We start from the raw sequence: 17,564 nt of genomic DNA, 5'->3' as shown, positions 1-17,564 counted from the left end.
ACCTTGATAATCCTATTTCTCTCTCATTTGGTGAAATTAATTTAATCATTTCCAAAAATACATAATGGCATTTACTTGAGGCAATGTTTCTCATTGAGATCAGAGGTTCCCTGATAAAGCCATAGCAGCAGGTCAATGGGCCTCAAGATCTTCTTGTCTCTTCCTCTACAGCAAAGGGATTATACTCAAAATCTTACACACACAGCTTCTTTGTGAATACTGGGAATGTAACTTAGTTTCTTTGTGTTAGTATAGTAAGTAACCTGCTGACTTAGCTATCTCCCTGCCCTTAAAATGTATCTTTACAAGAAAAAAAAGTCATATTTAAGAGATCATCATGAAATCATGGGTTTAGTCCCTAAGATTGCAAATTAATTAAGTAAATGAATAAGTATCTGTGACTAATAAATTAGGTATATTAAAATCAGAGATAAAATACTATGCATGCATGATAAAGGTACAAAACAACCATAAAAATATGACTTTGGAGAAAGGACTTTTCAAATAATGGTGCCAATTCCAAAATAAATGAGATGCCAGACAAACCGACAAATATTAAGTATAAAATTAATTTTACTAAGCAAACAAAATTTTATATAAAAAATTTAAATCCAAGAACAGTGGTGTCTAAACTGAACATATTTAAAAAAAAAAAAAAGATAACGTTACAACTAAAAAACACTTGTGGGCCTGGAGAGATGGCTCCGTGGTTAAGAGCACTGACTGCTCTCAGAGAGGGTCAATTCCCAGCCACCACATGGTGGCTCACAACCATCTGTAATGTCATCTGATGCCCTCTTCTGGTGTGTGTGAAGACAGAGACAGTGTACTCATATAAAAAAAATAAATATTAAAACAAAACACTTGTGATATTACCTCATATCCAATTTTAACCTAGCAAATATTAATGGAAACATTCAATTGTGTACATATAAATTCCTTTCAAAGTTTTACAGATGGTTTATGCTCCTCTGTCTTAATAAGGCAAACAGAGAAAGAAGCTAGCTTTCTGTATTATCAATTCTAGAGTAGCAAATATTGTCACCTTCCAAAAACTGACAAAATTCTAGATGCTATTTATTCTAATAATGTTAGTAGGAATAAGTGTTCTAATAGAAAGCCATGAAATAGATAAGAAGGGTAATAATCTCAAAAAAATCTTAACAATTCTAGAAGATGAAACCTATTTTTTGAAAGATAACTGAAATATAATCGTTTGAAAATACCCTAGAAAAAAATAATCTTCTTGAAATAAAAACTGTATTCATTTCTAATATCAAATATATCCAAAAAATAATACAACCCAGTAAAAATCTATATATCCTAACGTAAATGATCCAGAAGATAATGTTCTATAGAGATTCCCATAGTTAAGGGAGGGTCAGCAGCATGAAAACTTGGGTAATTTCAAATTCATCAAGCTCCCCAACCGTATCTCCAGCTCAAGAGAATTTCCTTTCATTGAGTTTTGTTAATTATATGCGGCTATCATTTAAAAAAAAGTCATAGTTTTATGAATACAACTAAGTCATACTTATGCTTCTGATATCACCACTGACAGTCTTCAAAAATCATAATGGGAAGACAACTATTCAGGGGTAATTCTCAAAGTTGAAAGAAATTTAACTTGTGATAGGACTTAATCTATAGAGCAGTTCTTATCCTTTTATTTCTTCACTAGAATTTTTACTTCCTCCTAATCTTCTCAAAAAAACAAACCTATTAACTTTACAACTCAATGCCTTTTATGAAGTAACACAAACAGAAGTTATATTCTTAGTGACTGACATACATGACGCCATTTTAATAGTAAATGTTTTAAATCATACAATACAAATATGTGTTTTATCATTTTTTTATTCCTTTTGAAATGTTTACTTTCTTTGTCCCCAGTTAATTGACTATAGATTTATTAAACATCATTTCTAAAAGAACTCAGAAAAAACTCCCTTCCACACTGTGTGTCACACTGTTCCACACTGTGTGTCAGTGGACCCTGAAAGACTAGACACTCTTTTAAATGAGCACCTTTTGCTTTCCATCCATGCCCGCCTCCCCCGATCACTTTGAGTAGTTTCTTCTTTTAGCCAGAGATACAAAGTCTTTGAAGCTTGAGGAGTAGCCACTGAGCAGCGTCAGCTGAGGTTCCTGGAAGGTATCATGTTTGACTTAAAAAATTTTAAAAGTACGAAACAAAACAAACAAAGAAGGAAACCAAACAAAAAATAAACTCTATCTAGGCCATCTTTTCACCTTTCTTTATTTCATAACAGAGAAGCATTTAACACATTCATTTTGGAAAGCAATGAGGAAGTGCTATGAAAGTTGTTGCCAATCGTACTCTATAATCACCAATGTGAGTAAACTTCAACTTTTATGATATGCGAAGGGTCTTTAGAAACTGTGGTCTAGAGATAAACATAATAATCTCAGTACAAGGTACTCAGAACAAATATTTCGGCAGAATCTCTACATAAAGCATTACCAATTTATTCTCAAGAGAAAATGAATTCTCTTGCTCAAGATCCATACTCACTGTTATTTATATCTCAATTTAGAACATAAGCATGTCTAGCACATTAATAAGTGGAGAAAATGTATTTCCAAAGTAGCATTCTCACTAAATAGCATTTTATAAAGGATTTCTTCTGTAGTTGTTTTTACTTTATCTGTCGTTAAAAAATAAAATGATGGGCATTTGTTTGGCTTTGACCCCCTAAGGACAAGGTCTCCACATTCAATTTACCTGACAAGATTCTCATTATCTCCAGTTCCTTTGCAAGTTGAACACTCAGTTCTTAAGTCCTCAGCCTTGGGCTTCTTCTGTAACACAGACTGCCTCTGCCTCCTTTCCCTAGGAACTCTTTCCTGCCATACAAAAAAATAAGTAAACAAAACAAATCTGAATAGGAAGAATGGAATGGAAATAACTCAAAGCAAGAAAGTTTCCCTAAGTTCAGACTATGAAAAAAGAATTTAACTTATTCAAACCTCATGTTTTTCTTCCTCAGGAACAAAGCTTCGCTTTCGTCCTCTGGTTCTCTGGAAAGAAAACCCATAAAAATTCTTAAGCTTCATCATGATAAATATAAATTTTCTTTGTTATGTTTTAGATCTTATGTTGGAAAACTGGTGTTTGTAATTAATGTTGTATTGTTCCAATGCACATTGCTAAAATTATGTCATTTAATATACTACCTTTTTTATATAAATACACACGTATTTGATAGTAAAGAACTAATATTCCAAGACTTTCTTCAGCATTTCATACTTACATGAAATGATTTACTCAGAGTAATTTTTCTGGTCTTACCACCAATCGCTTCTACAACTAAAACACTGAAACTGGAATCATATCATATCTATTGTTTTCCCACACATGTACCTATGTATGTATGCTTGTGCAATACCAAAAAAAAAAAAAAAAATCCCTAAGTAACCACAAAAAACGGTAGAAGGCAAAGACTTAAATTCTCAAATTATTAAGATTAGCTAAAATAATTTAGTAAAAAAGTTTATATCCTACATTTGGATTGTATTTGTATATCATTTGAAAGAAGGCATCCACATGTTTAAAGGAAATAAGATAATGGTGTTTACAGCCAGTATGGTTAAACTCTCTAGCTCACATAGCACGCTGCTGAAGACTTACAATCCCCATCTGCAGGCCACTGCTCTACAGACTAGATAAGACACAAGCTGCCACTTAGGTTTTATTCTAGTAGCTGAGATAAAGAACAAAACAACAACAACAACAACTACAACAACAACAACAACAAGAAAACATTTATATCAAAATGAGAGTGGTGTCAAATAATCCTCACTAGGACTATTTTCTAATATAAATGAATCAATGTTGTAATTGTCAGTTTTTCAGATTAGCTAGTCCCTTGCTAATTAATACCAAAATGCACAAATGTCATACTCTGTGATTTTTCACTGCTAACCAAAATCCAATTAAAGTCATTCAAGACAAGGAAACTTAAGATTTACAACAACACTAATGCATTTATATTAACATTTTTTCTGACCACAACGGAGGAGTTGGGGAAGGACTGAAGAAGCTGCAGGGACTTGCAACAGCACAGGAAGAACAACAATACCAAGCAGTCCCCCAGAGCTCCCAGGGACTAAACCACCAACCAAGGAGTACACATGGTGGGACCCATGGCTCCAGCCATATATGTAGCAGAGGACGGCCTTATCTGTTGTCAATGGGAGGGGAGGCCCTTGGTCCTATGAAGGCTCGATGTCCCAGTGTAGTGGAATCCTAGGGCAGTGAGGCAGGAGTAGGTAGGTGGGTGGATAAGCTCTCTCATAGAAACAGGCGGAAGGGGAGATGGGATAGAGGGCTTGTGAAGGAAAAACAGAGAAGGGGAATAACATTTGAAATGTATATAAATAAAATAACCAATAAAAAATAATTGTCAAAAAATGTTCTATTGGGAATTATCTGCAGATGGGGAGTATAAGTCACTATGACACACTGTTTATTCCATCCAATGTTTCAGAAATTTTGTTTTGATAAAATAAATATAAATAGTTCATTTACAACTAATACACAATTGCACTACACTGTGCAATACAAACACTCAAGATTTGGCAAAAGTTTAAACTATTTTTTCGCTTTTTTGGTACTCATCGTACCTTAACTTTCATAGATAGGCCATTTCAATAAGGCTTCAGAATGGTAAAGAATATTAAAGGGAAAATACTCAAATTCCCCATTAAAGTTCCACAATCATTTGCATAAAATGCTCCAAGGCTTTTATAACCCTCAATGTGGGGAGGGGGTAGGCAAGTAACTATAATTTATCTAGTTATGAACAATTTTATCAGCCACTTAGATCACTTGCCTCTGTCTGTCATTTTTTACTTAAAAAATATGATAAGCCACATATCAGAAAAATTTGAACGGTCCCAAATATCATGAATTTAATTTTCATTATAGTTGTTTTAATAGGCATTTTCCTAAGCTTACATTAAAAAATATTCATCAATAAACATTTTTCAGATTGTCAACACTGCAATCTTAAAACTGCTATGACTAACTTGTACATGTGTAAATTAGATAGAATATGTCATTACCTCTCAATTAAAGACTACCACTGGAGCGGTAGCAATTTTAACAACAACACATATAAAATGGAGTGATAAGACCCATTAATTTGTATACTGGCTTTAATAAACTTTTCAATATTAATAAAACAAATGCAAACTATGGCTTGCCCCTTGCCTTAATAAATTAATATGTAAGAAGAGAAGGAAACACATTAAATTTGTTAATTCCTTCTCCAAAACAATGACCTAAAAGAAGCAGTGTTCTCTACAAGAAAGAAGGATTCAGTAAAGACTGTGAAAATGTACTGTGACTACTGTATTTACTATGTCAACAAATACATCTTTTAAAAAATCCCAAAATTTATGAGTCATGGGAAATAAAAATTACAGGACTTCAAAGAAAGTAAAACTGATGCATGAGGGAATGCACGACGAGAAAGGGACAGGTCCCCGAAAGCCCTCTGGCACTTGTGTAAAAGATGAAAAGTCACCAGATGCATACAGTATAAAGAAATGAAAAACAAAATCAGGAAGCTTTCAAGCTACATTAAAGTTATTAGAAAGTATACCCAAAAGTAAATATGATTTTTAAAGTAACTTCAAAAGAGACATGAAGACTCTCATTTATTTGCTTCAAATGTAATTTCTAGGCCTAAAAGGAAGAAGATTCTCTCCACACAAAAACAGTGCAGAGAGAATGGCACCATTACGGCTCTCAGCAGCAAGGCCAGGCTGTCTTCACAGGAGCTCTACAGCATCACCCATAAAATATAAGCAGGAACAAGAGACTGGAACCAAGTCTCAACATTTGAGTCTACCAAGCTCGAAACTATAACAGTAACTACTTCTGAGACCAGTGGGGTGAAATATGAAAATAAACACTCATGTTATACAGAGCTTTTAAAGTTACACCTAAAGTTTAACTAACAAGATTCCTCCTAAATCTAAGTCATATTTTAATATCTTTAATATGGTACAAATGATGCATCCCTTTAAAAACTGATATAATAAAACTTGTTAAGCAATTTTTAAAAACAAATAGATTTTGCACCATTTCAGTAAGAGTGAAATCCGCAAGCTCAACATTGATAAGGAAGGAATGTAAAAAACAAAACAAAACCTGTGAACACAGCTACATAGGTGCTACCAGAATCATTAGCTGAGTAACTTAAATTGGTTGAGTATTTGTGTGGTACTACTTTCATATTGACTGAACACAAACCAGGCATTTGGAAAGAAAGAATGTAAAATAGAAAAGAATTGCACCTACCATATATGGATGAGACTGGCCCATTGTCTTTATTGATGATTGGTGTGGGCTGTAGCTCAGCCTGCTACATAAAACAGTCTAATGAAGCCATGAGGAGCAAGCCAGTAAGCAGACCTTCCCCACGGCCTCGCTCTGCATTATCTCTGCATTAGCTCCTGACTGCACGCTGCTACCTTGATTTCCCTCAGTGACTGACTGTGCTATGGAACTGTGAGGTGAGATAAACCCTTTCCTTCCTAACCTGGCCGTGGTCACAGTGTCTTCATCACAGCAATAAACACACATCTAAGACAAGCTGAGAGAAGAAACATGGGTACTGCCTTAGAAATGCAGACAAAATGGGCAGGAACACACTCAAGTCAATTGAATTTAGATTTAATTGTGCTTATTTCATAGACAATTTGGGGGAAAATCAGACTATTTTGTTTGTTTATATACTATTTGTAATTATTTTTAGGGTGCTTGGATTGAATCTGGGGTCTTGAACAAGCTGGGCTAGAGATTGACCAATAAGATATATCCCCATTTAATGGGATTATCAACCCATTTAATTGAGTCTCTGTCCTGTGCACAAAACTCTTCAAGCAACACTGGTGACCATTTGCAAGGCATCAGTGGGACCAAAGAAAAATAGCATGTTCTATTATAAGAGAATTCTGATTATTGTTATTTTCTTTATTATCTGAACATTAATTAAAAAGATCCATTTTACCCTATTGTCCATTAACAGAAATCATTTAAACATAAATATAAAGGAAAAAACCTTGTGTCATAAGTGTTTATTCATTCATTAGATTAGTAAGTATTTAAAAGCACTTCATTTTAATAAAGACAGAAAGAGTCCCTTGAAAATATTTCGTCATCCCTGACATTGTCCTTTCTAGAACTTCATTATTCAGTCATTTTCTCAACTTCATAATGTCATACTAGGTTTGACTCTATTAACTCACATAAAAATAGAGAATACTTGCAACAGTGTTTCACTGATAATTTACAATTACATACTGCAAGTCATCAGTTTAGGAATATAAATAGAGCAGAAGGTATATTCTTTTAGGTTTGAGTAAAATATTCTGTAACTAGCCTTAGGTCCGACTGGGGTATAATATCTGTTACCTTCTCTGTCAAGTTTTTGTCTGGATGACCTATCTATTGATGAGAAAAGGGTATTGAAGACTACTACTATCAGGATGTAAGGGTCTATATGTGATTTAAGCTGTAGTAATGTTTCTTTTACAAACTTGGATACCCTTGTGTTTGAGGCAGAGATGTTAAGAACTGAAATGTCATCTTCATGGATTTTTTTTTTTTTTGATAAGTATGAAATGTTTCTTCCCCAAATCTTTTGATTAGTTTTACTTTGAAGTCTCTTTGGTTAGATATTGAATAGCTATACCAGATTGCTATTCAGGTGTATCTTATTATATTTTGGTATATCTTGCTCCGTGGTAGAGTCTATTTGAATGTTGAGGTGTGTTTTTAGATGCAGCAGAAAGATGGATCCTGTTTCCATACCCATTCAGTTAGTCTGTCTCATTTTATTGGTGAATGGAGACCACTGATATTGAGAAATATCAATGACCAAAGACTGTTGACTCCTGTTCCTGCTATTTTGTAGTACATATTTGTTATGAGTAAAATCACATGAACATTGCAGTAGATGCAGGAAAGGCCTTTGACCAAGTTCAACACTCCTTCATAATAAAAGTCCTGGAGCAATTAGGGATACAAACCTCCACATAATAATGGCAACTTGCAGCAAGCCTATAGACAACATCAAATTAAATGGAGAGAAACTCAAAGCAATTCCACTATAATTGGAAACAAGACAAGCTTTGTCCACTCTGTCCAAATCTATTCAAGAGTGCCTGAAGTCTTAGCTAGATCAGTTAGACAACTAAAGGAGATCAAGGAGATACAAATCGGAAAGAAAGAAGTCAAAGTATCATTATTTTCAGATGATATGTTAGTATATATAAGTGACTGTAAAAGTGATAGCTGGGAACTCCTAAAGCCAATAAACACTTTCAGCAAAGTAGTTTAATACAAGGTTAACTCAAAAAAAAAAAAAAATTCAGTAGCCCTACTATATAAAGAAATAACACCTTTCACAATAGACTCAAATAATATATCTTGGAGTAACTCTAAACAAACAAGTAAAAGACTTGTGACAAAAACTTCAAGTATTTGAAAAAGAAATCAGAGCAATAGTTGCACCAGTTTGGGAGATGTCAAGAGGGAAAAAAGAAAGTCACTGTTAAAGCATGGGATTTGAGGGGTTGATGTACAGACTGTCTGATGTTCTAAATAAACATAAACAAAGTTGGGTATTACATGAGACTTTATAGTCCACCTCATTACTAGCCTTCATTCCCCAAATTCCACTACCTTTAAGCAGTAAGCAGTGGTACACATCGGTAATCCCAGAACTTGAGACTTAAAGCAGGATACTCAAAAAGTTCGATTTCTTGCCTACATAATAAGTTTGAGCGCAGCCTGGGCTATGGGAAACCCTGTCACAGAAGTTAAAAGGGAAGTTCAACAGTGACTATTTGATAATAAAAATCGTATTTACATCTTAAAATAATATTTATATGACTTAAATAGGCAAGATTCTTAAAAATATAACTATCAAATTTATATAGGTAAAAGTCTTTAGAGCAGACATAATGATAGTTACTTTGGGTATAAATTTAGTATCAAAACGTTATAACAAATTTCACTGCACATTCTAAATTAGAAGTACTTTCTCTCAAATACTCATTTAAAGTTAATTAGGATTACAATCTAGAGAAACTCATGTACAAGCAACCTTGAAAATCTTTTCCCTCAAGTTTAAAGGTTAAAAAGAATTGTAAAAATCAACTGGATGAATGTATATCCTCAAAATGTAATGAGTTAATTTGCTGTATTGTGGCTTTCATATCCTTCCACCAGCCAATCTGAGAACAACCACAACAAAAAGCACTGTAAGCAGAAGAGCTGATTGTGTGAGAGCTTTAGGTTTTCAGCTACTCTGACACCGGATTTCATAGTAGTTGAATTAATTTTCATTCCTATCATGTATCTCTCCACTTTGAGGTTAAATATTACCTAATTGAACTGAAATAAATTAGGCTTTCCTTGCCAACTTGTCTAATGAGAGGAATCCCTTTGTAAAGCTTCTATCACTAAAGAGAAGAGGACATCGACAGGCCTAAAATAAACATATTATCCATGACAAGATACCAGAGTTATTTAGTTTTTTATTCACTTATCCTTTCTATTAATTATTATAAAGGAATGAGGAATGAGAAACTTCACTAATTATTACATGGAAAGGGTGATAAAGATCCATCTGGATCTCCAGAAAGGCAAAAGAGCTAAATAACCTTCTAGGTTCACCACTTTGATGTACAATAAAGATGACTTCTAGGCACACAGTAAACCTTCAAGCCACTGCTGTACACATACATGTATATAAAACCACCAGCAATTTACTTAATCACTTAATGTCTTACATAATAAGCACAGCTTGGAAGTATGGGTAAGAATATCATCATCCCAGAAAGCAAGAAAAACAGCAGAATGTCCGGGAATCGGGAAGCCACTGTCTAGGGGACCCCTCCTGTGCTAAGCAAGCACTTACTACTTCCTAGGAGTTTTTCCAAACTTGCTTTTACCCCTATATCTTATCCACTCTCTAGTGCTTTTCAGGCTGAGATATCCACAATCAAGGTATTGGCTTGGTATTTCATGGTAAGATATTAACTGACAATTTCTTTAATGTTCAACAAAGCTCCTTTCAAAAAAAGACAACATTCTTGATATCCACATACCGAGCTACTCCTCCTGTGCCACTGAATGACCCATTTGCTGAACTAGCAGAATGTGGTAGTGATTAAGCTGCTACAAGCATATATGGTCTAAGCATGAAGAAGTATCTAGAATCATTACCAGTACTTCTGCTTGGAAAGTCAGCATAATAGAATAAAAGAACAGGCCCAAGAGCCATGAGATTGAGTTTGAAGCAACCATATAGGTCTTGGGAATTAAACCAAGGTCCTCTGCAAGAGCAGCTAGCACTCCTGACCACTTAGCTAACTCTCCAGTCCCCTTCTTTTCTTCGTTAATATCAGCTTTTTCAAAGTTAACATTGAAACATTCTCTTAACTTTGACAATATTTCACTATGGATAACAGGAACCTCTACCGGCCCAAGTGACATGCCTCATCTGCCATGGCCACACCTCCTTAGCCTTCTCAAACATTCACTGACTAGAAATACAGTACTCAAATGCCCAAGACTTATGAGGAACATCTTATTCATAACTACTACATTCCATTCTTAGACCCACATAGTCTCATGGCTATATCATAAAACAAACAAAAAATGCACTCTGTCCAACTTTGAAAGTCCCCATGGTATTCCTTGAACTGGTTCAGCCTGTGGGGAAGTCAAACAGTCCTCTGAGGGGGAGTGAGGATGATTACAGGAAAGATAGAACATGCAAGACGAAGTTATGGGAGGTCTGCTTGGTTAATACCATACTAGCAGCAAGTGTATTTCTCATAGCTTTCTTATACTATAGTATCATGGGAAGCAAAACCACAAGCTAACAGAAACAATTTTGGTAAAATGTACACAGACATTTGTTCGCATTCCAGAAACGTCTCTGTTCCTTCCACCAAGGTCAATAGAATCGTCAGCCCCGAGCCTTGAGCCTGCAGCTCCTCTTATCCCTCTATGCCTCAGCAGGCCAGGAAATCTGCCAACAGGCCCTGTCCTGCCTGGGAGGCAGAATTTTTCTTTCTTTTTTTTTTTCCTCTGCTTCAAAAAAGCAGCAAATGGGTCCTGACACTTCCTGAGCCACAACACTGGTTAAAAGCCCATAGTCCAAATTCTTTCCTACAGCTTAAGGCATTCTCTTAACTGTAACTTTCTATAAAAATCAAAATACAAACTGTAAGTTTCCAACGTATAATGGTGCAGAATATGCTCGGTCATGCCAAGAGGGAGTTACAAGGCCACAGTGAGGAAGGATTGGCCCCAAGAAAGACTGGTACCCAGAAGAGCAAACTTCAAGTCGTGCAGTTCCTTTGTCCAATGTCGGAGGGCTCAGCTGGCTCTCCTCTTCTATGCTGGCTGCCTGTAAGATAAATCTCTCTCTTGGGCTGGTTTGCTTCCTGTTTGTAGCTCTCCATAGCTGATATCCATGACTCTAGCACGTCTCATTGCTGAGACCTCACTTCTCAAAACAGCCAAACAGGAGGGAGAGAGGAACACTGAGAGTGCCTTCTGCTCTTGTCCTTAGAAACTGCCTGGCTAAATTGAAGAGTAATGGTCTAAGTTCTTTGGCAGAAGAGATTTAAGGACAGACTAGTATTGAGGTGTCACATGACTATCAGTAATCACTCTTAGGCAGGTCTACAATAAAAAACAGAAAATGGGCAAAAAGAAATACAAAATGAATAGTTTGAAGAGAAAAAAAAACATAAAAGCCAAGGTATTTGAAACTTCAAAGCCTGTCCTCCTTACATCCTATGACACAGCAAGACCACACCTCTTAATCGTTCCCAAATAGTTCTACCAACTGAGGACCATGTATTTAAACATATGAGCACACCGGGGCTATTCTCAGTGAAACCATCACAGTAATGTCTAACAAACACTATTCAGAGGGCACTGGGGAAAACAACATTTTGGTAACACAGAATAGCATCAAAGGGGAAGGAGCTCAGACCAGGTGTGGCGGTGGCATACGCCTGTAATCTTGCACTTGGGAGAAACAGACAGGTAGATACATAGGGGAGCACCCTCATAGAAGCAGGGGGAAGAGACATGTGGTCAGGGATTTGTAGATGGGAAACCAGGAAACGGAATAACATTTGAAATGTAAATAAAAATTTTTTTTTTCAGGTGACCAAAGAGAAAGAGTTTGGCTCCTCAATTCACAAAGACTCAAACTTGACAAAGGAAATGCTGTTCACGAGCACACAGCACACAGGTTTGCAACACAAAGGGAAAGGTTAGGACTGAGATAAAGCAGAGATGAAAGGCAACCTCGACAGGTAAACTTGCTGAGGGAGGCTTCAGGAATGTTGTGTGTTTTAGTGGAGCATTGATTAGGCTGGTGATCAGTATTAGGCTTTTACCTGAACCTACAAACTAGATTTTCAGTTAAATATAATACGCTATATAACATAGAAAACTGATTTCATAGAAATACTTAAGAGCAATATGAACACTTGATTGACTTCAAAGTGTATGTTTATGCTATAAACCTTTTATCTGCGTAAAGTTTTTACATTGGGATGTCACTGAGACCAATAAATGAAGAATAAATACCGTGTTTCTTATTGGAATCTTCTTGGGTTCTGGTGGGACATCCTGTGGCACAAACTTCACTGGCTCCTTAATCTGTCTCCTTGATCGTTTTGTTCCATCTGGTAAGGTTTCCATGGCCATCTCTGCTTCCATGTCGCTGCTCCCTGCCTGGTCACACTCTGAGCATTGCCTGAATAAATTTTTATGAAAAATTAAGGTTATAGATCTCTTATCTTCTGATTTTAAGTATAATTCCTATAAATATAAAAAAGTATTCATACATGAATACGGACATACTCAAATACACACAGGTAGTGTGGTAATGACAAACAGAAAGATACCTCTACTCTTGTAAGAATGACTACCATGGCTATATTATAAAAAGCAATTCAGTGTATACACATATTACAAGAACATATGTAACAATGCTGTTGTGAACCAACACAAGTCACAGATCACTGACTAAGAAGGTATCTTTACTTTGGAAATGATGCCTTTCTTTTGAAGGTGACATATACTGAAAAGTTTCTTAGGGATATTCATTCTTTTACTCCTTTACCATACCTTTGCATTTTATTTAATGACAGTGTGTTGAATATACCATCTGGAGAAAACTCTACAAAAGATCTGCTGAGTTTTGGGGAAGATAGTCATTTTACTCAGTAGGCCAAGTAAATCCTTAATAAAATATAATTTAAAAGGATTAATAAGTAGTTTTCCAAAAGTCTGGTTTGTAGTATATTAAATTATTTTTATGATATTTACTTTATGCGCTGATATGTGTACTTTCAAATGTAACTTAAAATTCAAACATCTCTAAACATTTAACACTTAATTCATTCTATCAAATTTTTTATTTTTGATATATCAATACTATAGACTTAGATTAAGCTTACTTTTACTCTTTAATCTGAGATCTTTAATGAAGCAGAGATTGAAGGAATGGCAAACCAATGACTGGCCTAACCTGATACCCAAACCCATGGGAGAGAGCCAACTCCTGACAATATTGATACTCTGCCATGCTTGCAGACAGGAGCCTAGCGTAACTATCATATGAGAGGCTTCATCCAGCAGCTGATGGAAACAGATGCAGAGACCCACAGCCAAATATTAGGCGGAGCTCAGGGTGTCTTGGAAACTAGTGGGGGATAGGATTACTGGAGCTGGAAGAATCGAGGACCACCACATAAGAAGATCTACAGAGCCAACTATTCTGGGGCCACGAGGGCTCCCAGAGACTGAACCACCAACCTAACAGCACACACTATCTAGACTTAGGCCCCTACACATATATAGCACATGCGTAGCTTGGTCTTCAACTATGGATTGCTTAAGAACTGGAGCAGGGGTCCTGTCTGACTTCGACTCTTGTTGCCAGTGTTTGGATCCCCTTCTCCTAGCTGGGCTGCCTTGTCAGGTCTCAGCAGGAGAGTTTGCACTTAGTTCTGCTGCAACTTGATATACCAGACCAGATTGGTACCCAAGGTGGGGATTCCTCTTCTTGGAGGAGAGCTGGAGGGGAGGAGAAAGGGAACAGGAGACTAGAACTTGGAGGAGAGCTGGAGGGGAGGAGAAAGGGAATGGGAGACTAGAACTTGGAGGAGAGCTGGAGGGGAGGAGAAAGGGAATGTGAGACTAGAACTTGGAGGAGAGCTGGAGGGGAGGAGAAAGGGAATGGGAGACTAGAACTTGGAGGAGAGCTGGAGGGGAGGAGAAAGGGAACGGGAGACTAGAACTTGGAGGAGATCTGGAGGGGAGGAGAAGGGAATGGGAGACTAGAACTTGGAGGAGAGGAGGGAGGGGGTTGCGATCTGGATGTAAAGTGAATAAATTAATGAAAAAAATCCTGAGGTTTTTAAATCCTAAATTCCACAACATAAATACAAAGTATTTTTTTTTTTTTGGCTGATGCAGTCATATTAACTGAAACAATGTAAGTAAATATGTAAAATGTAGATTTACTTTTAAACTCCTATTTAAGTACAATGGTAACAAAAAATTTTAACATGAAAAGGAACTGAGAAAGAAAAATCAAAATGTTACTTTCTAACTAAATATTCTTACAGGTATGTTCCTAGCACAACTAAAGGTATTTTATAGATTAACAAATCAACACCAAAATACAATGAATAATAAACTAAACTGCTATATATTTATCTCAAAACACCAGTAAATAACAATGGAAGAATTCACATGGTAAATATACTCTGAAGAGAATCTGCCAGGAAAACAAAATTATGAAAAATTGTGAACTGTTAGGTTCTTGTTTTGTTTTTTGAACATAATGTCATTGTGTCCTAAATGAATAAGCCTACAAACAATAGCATCATACAGATCTTTCACTCGTTTGGTTAGAGTTACCCCAATATATTTTATATTATTTGTAGCTATTGTGAAAGGAGCTGTTTCGGTAATTTCTCTCTCAGCTTGTTTATCCTTTGTATAAAGGAAGGCTACTGATTTGAGTTAATTTTATATCCAGCCACTTTGCTGAAGTTGTTTGTCAGCTGTAGAAATTCTCTGGTAGACATTTTGGGGTCGCTTATGTATGCTATCATATCATCTGCAAATTGTGATACCTTCACTTCTTTGCCAATTTGTATCCCCTTGATCTCTTTTTGTTGTCTTATTGTTCTAGCTAGAACTCTGAATACTATATTGACTAAATATGGGAAGAGAGGGCATTCTTGTCTTGTCCCCAATTTTAGTGGGACTGCTTCAAGTACCTCTCCATTTAATATGATGTCAGCTTAACTCTAACCCATAATTGCTCCTGTAGGAAAGAACTACAAAGACAAAAATAGAGAAGAGCCCAAGGAAAAAGAGGTCCAGCAATAGGCTCAGAGTAGGATCCAGCTCAAGGCGAAACCCCAAGGCCTGACACTACTACTGAGGTAGAGTGCTCACAAAAACGGGTCTATCATGACTGCCTTCTGAAAGACCCAACCAGCAGCTGAAAGAGTCAGATGCAGGTATCTGTATCAAACCAATGGACAGAAGCTGCTGACCTCTGTGGTTGAATTAGGGAAAAGCTGGAAGAAGCTGAGGAGGAGGGCGGCCCTGTAGGAGGACCAGTAGTCTCAATTAACCTGGACTCCTGAGATCTCTCAGTCATTGGACCAACAATCATGCAGCATATATCAGCTGATATGAGGCCCCCAACACATATACAGCAGAGGACTGCTGCCAGGTCTGGGCCAAGTCAGAGAAGATACACTGAACCCTCAAGAGAATAGAGGCCCCAGGGAGTGGGGAGGTCTGGTGGAGTAGGGGTTGGGGGTGTGTGTGTGTAAACATCCCCATGGAGATGGGGACTGTGAGGGCAGAGGTGTGGGATGTGGAAAAATCAGAGGGTGGCCCAAGAGGGGGATAAAATCTGAAGTGTAATAAAAGATTAAATAAAATTTAAAAAACAAACAAACATAAAAAGCTCAGAAAAATAAATAAAAATCTACACTTTCTGCCTTCCTAGTACTGAGATTACAAGTATGCATCATGATCAAGTCGAGCTTACATGGCCTATGGGTATCAAATTCAGATCATCATGCTTGTGTGGTAAGCATTGTATCAACTGAGCTTTTCCCGCAATACCCAAATTCACTTTACAAATATATATAAATCCCTATAATATAAAAAGATATGCTTTTGCAGAATCAAGTTTTCAAATTAAAATATTTGCCATTTTATTTCTACTTCTGTAGTTAATACTCATCATCACAACATTCTGTTGAGTGGTCATTCCCAACCCTACTGAAAACTTGTTCTAGAATATTCAGGCAATAAAACGCCATGCCATGAAACTACAAAACATTGAAATTCTCAATTTCTTTTCATAGTTTTTTTTACTGCCCATATTCCCTTTTCTGAAATAATATGACAATCGGTCTATTAAAATCTGAGTATCTGGGGCTGGAGAGATGGCTCAGCGGTTAAGAGCAATGCCTGTTCTTCCGAAGGTCCTGAGTTCAATTCCCAGCAACCACATGGTAGTTCACACCATCCGAAACGAGATCTGGCGCCTTTTTCTGGAGTGTCTGAAGACAGCTACAGTGTACTTACATATAATAAATAAATAAATAAATAAATGAATGAATGAATGAATGAATGAATAAATAAATAAATCCTTAAGAAAATCTGAGTATCTGTTTCTTCCTTGGAATAATTTTAGGATAAAATTCATTATAGACCTCTCCGATGGTTATTGTTAACAGTCAACTTGAGAGAATCTAGAATCACCTGGGATATTCTAAGGCTAGTCCTGTGGAGGATTATCTGATCTAAATTCCTTGATGTAGGAAAACCCATCTCTACTGCATGTCCTTTCTGTAGTCAGGAGATAAGGATTCTTCTATGTTGACTTCTCAGCCTGAGGACCAGTATCCTGAACTGTAAGCAAATATTAACTCTTCAACCTTATGCCGTTTTTTGTCAGGATGTTTTAACATAGCAACAAGAAAAGACAGTTTAATAAAACATCTGTAGTGATTCAACCTGACTAAGTCAGTGAGAAAATAATTACGAATGCTTGTCAGGGCTGGATATCTTGTTAAGTTAGTGGAGTATTTACTAACACAACAAACTCTACAGTTTGAGTCATTACACCACATAAACTGAGCATTCTGGCACAGGCCTACAATCCAACACTCAGGAGGAGGAAGCAGGAGGCTAGAAAGTTGAAAGTTATCCTCAACGACATAACAACTTCAACATAAGACAGGAAAGTAAGATTCTCTCTTAAAAAAGAAAAAAGCTTTCAAAGTTTCTGGATTTCCAAACAATGGGCTAATGAAACTTAAAATTCATTTGCCTTCAAAAAACAAAAAGCATTTGAGAAATACCAAATCATAAAATGAAAATTATAAACACAGCACAGAAAGCTCTTGTACCTTATGTAAGGAATTATACATTGCTAAGATTAAAAAAA

General features: G+C 36.3%; 1 protein-coding gene across 20 annotated transcripts in view; it reads right to left on the bottom strand.

The window, feature by feature from the left end:
- The window catches only part of Phf14 (PHD finger protein 14), a 192,432-nt gene that overhangs the window by 90,304 nt on the left and 84,564 nt on the right, over nt 1-17,564 (bottom strand). For 19 of the 20 annotated variants that reach the window (XR_003956264.1, XR_001785183.2, XR_003956260.1 and 16 more), the window contains 3 exons: nt 12,659-12,827; nt 2,992-3,042; nt 2,747-2,868 (listed from right to left, as the gene is read on the bottom strand). Coding sequence is in view for 14 of the 20 variants with exons in the window: in XM_006505197.4 (XP_006505260.1) it covers nt 2,747-2,868; nt 2,992-3,042; nt 12,659-12,827 (342 nt within the window). In the remaining 6 variants the exon portion in view is untranslated. Of the gene's footprint in view, nt 1-1,771; nt 2,149-2,746; nt 2,869-2,991; nt 3,043-12,658; nt 12,828-17,564 lie in introns of those variants that run through there. The other variant, NM_029404.4, reaches the window with a different exon arrangement.

The sequence above is a fragment of the Mus musculus genome, chromosome 6, assembly GCF_000001635.26.
Source record: "Mus musculus strain C57BL/6J chromosome 6, GRCm38.p6 C57BL/6J".
Classification (NCBI taxonomy): Eukaryota; Metazoa; Chordata; class Mammalia; order Rodentia; family Muridae; genus Mus; species Mus musculus.
This window is presented reverse-complemented; position numbering and strand designations above follow the sequence as displayed.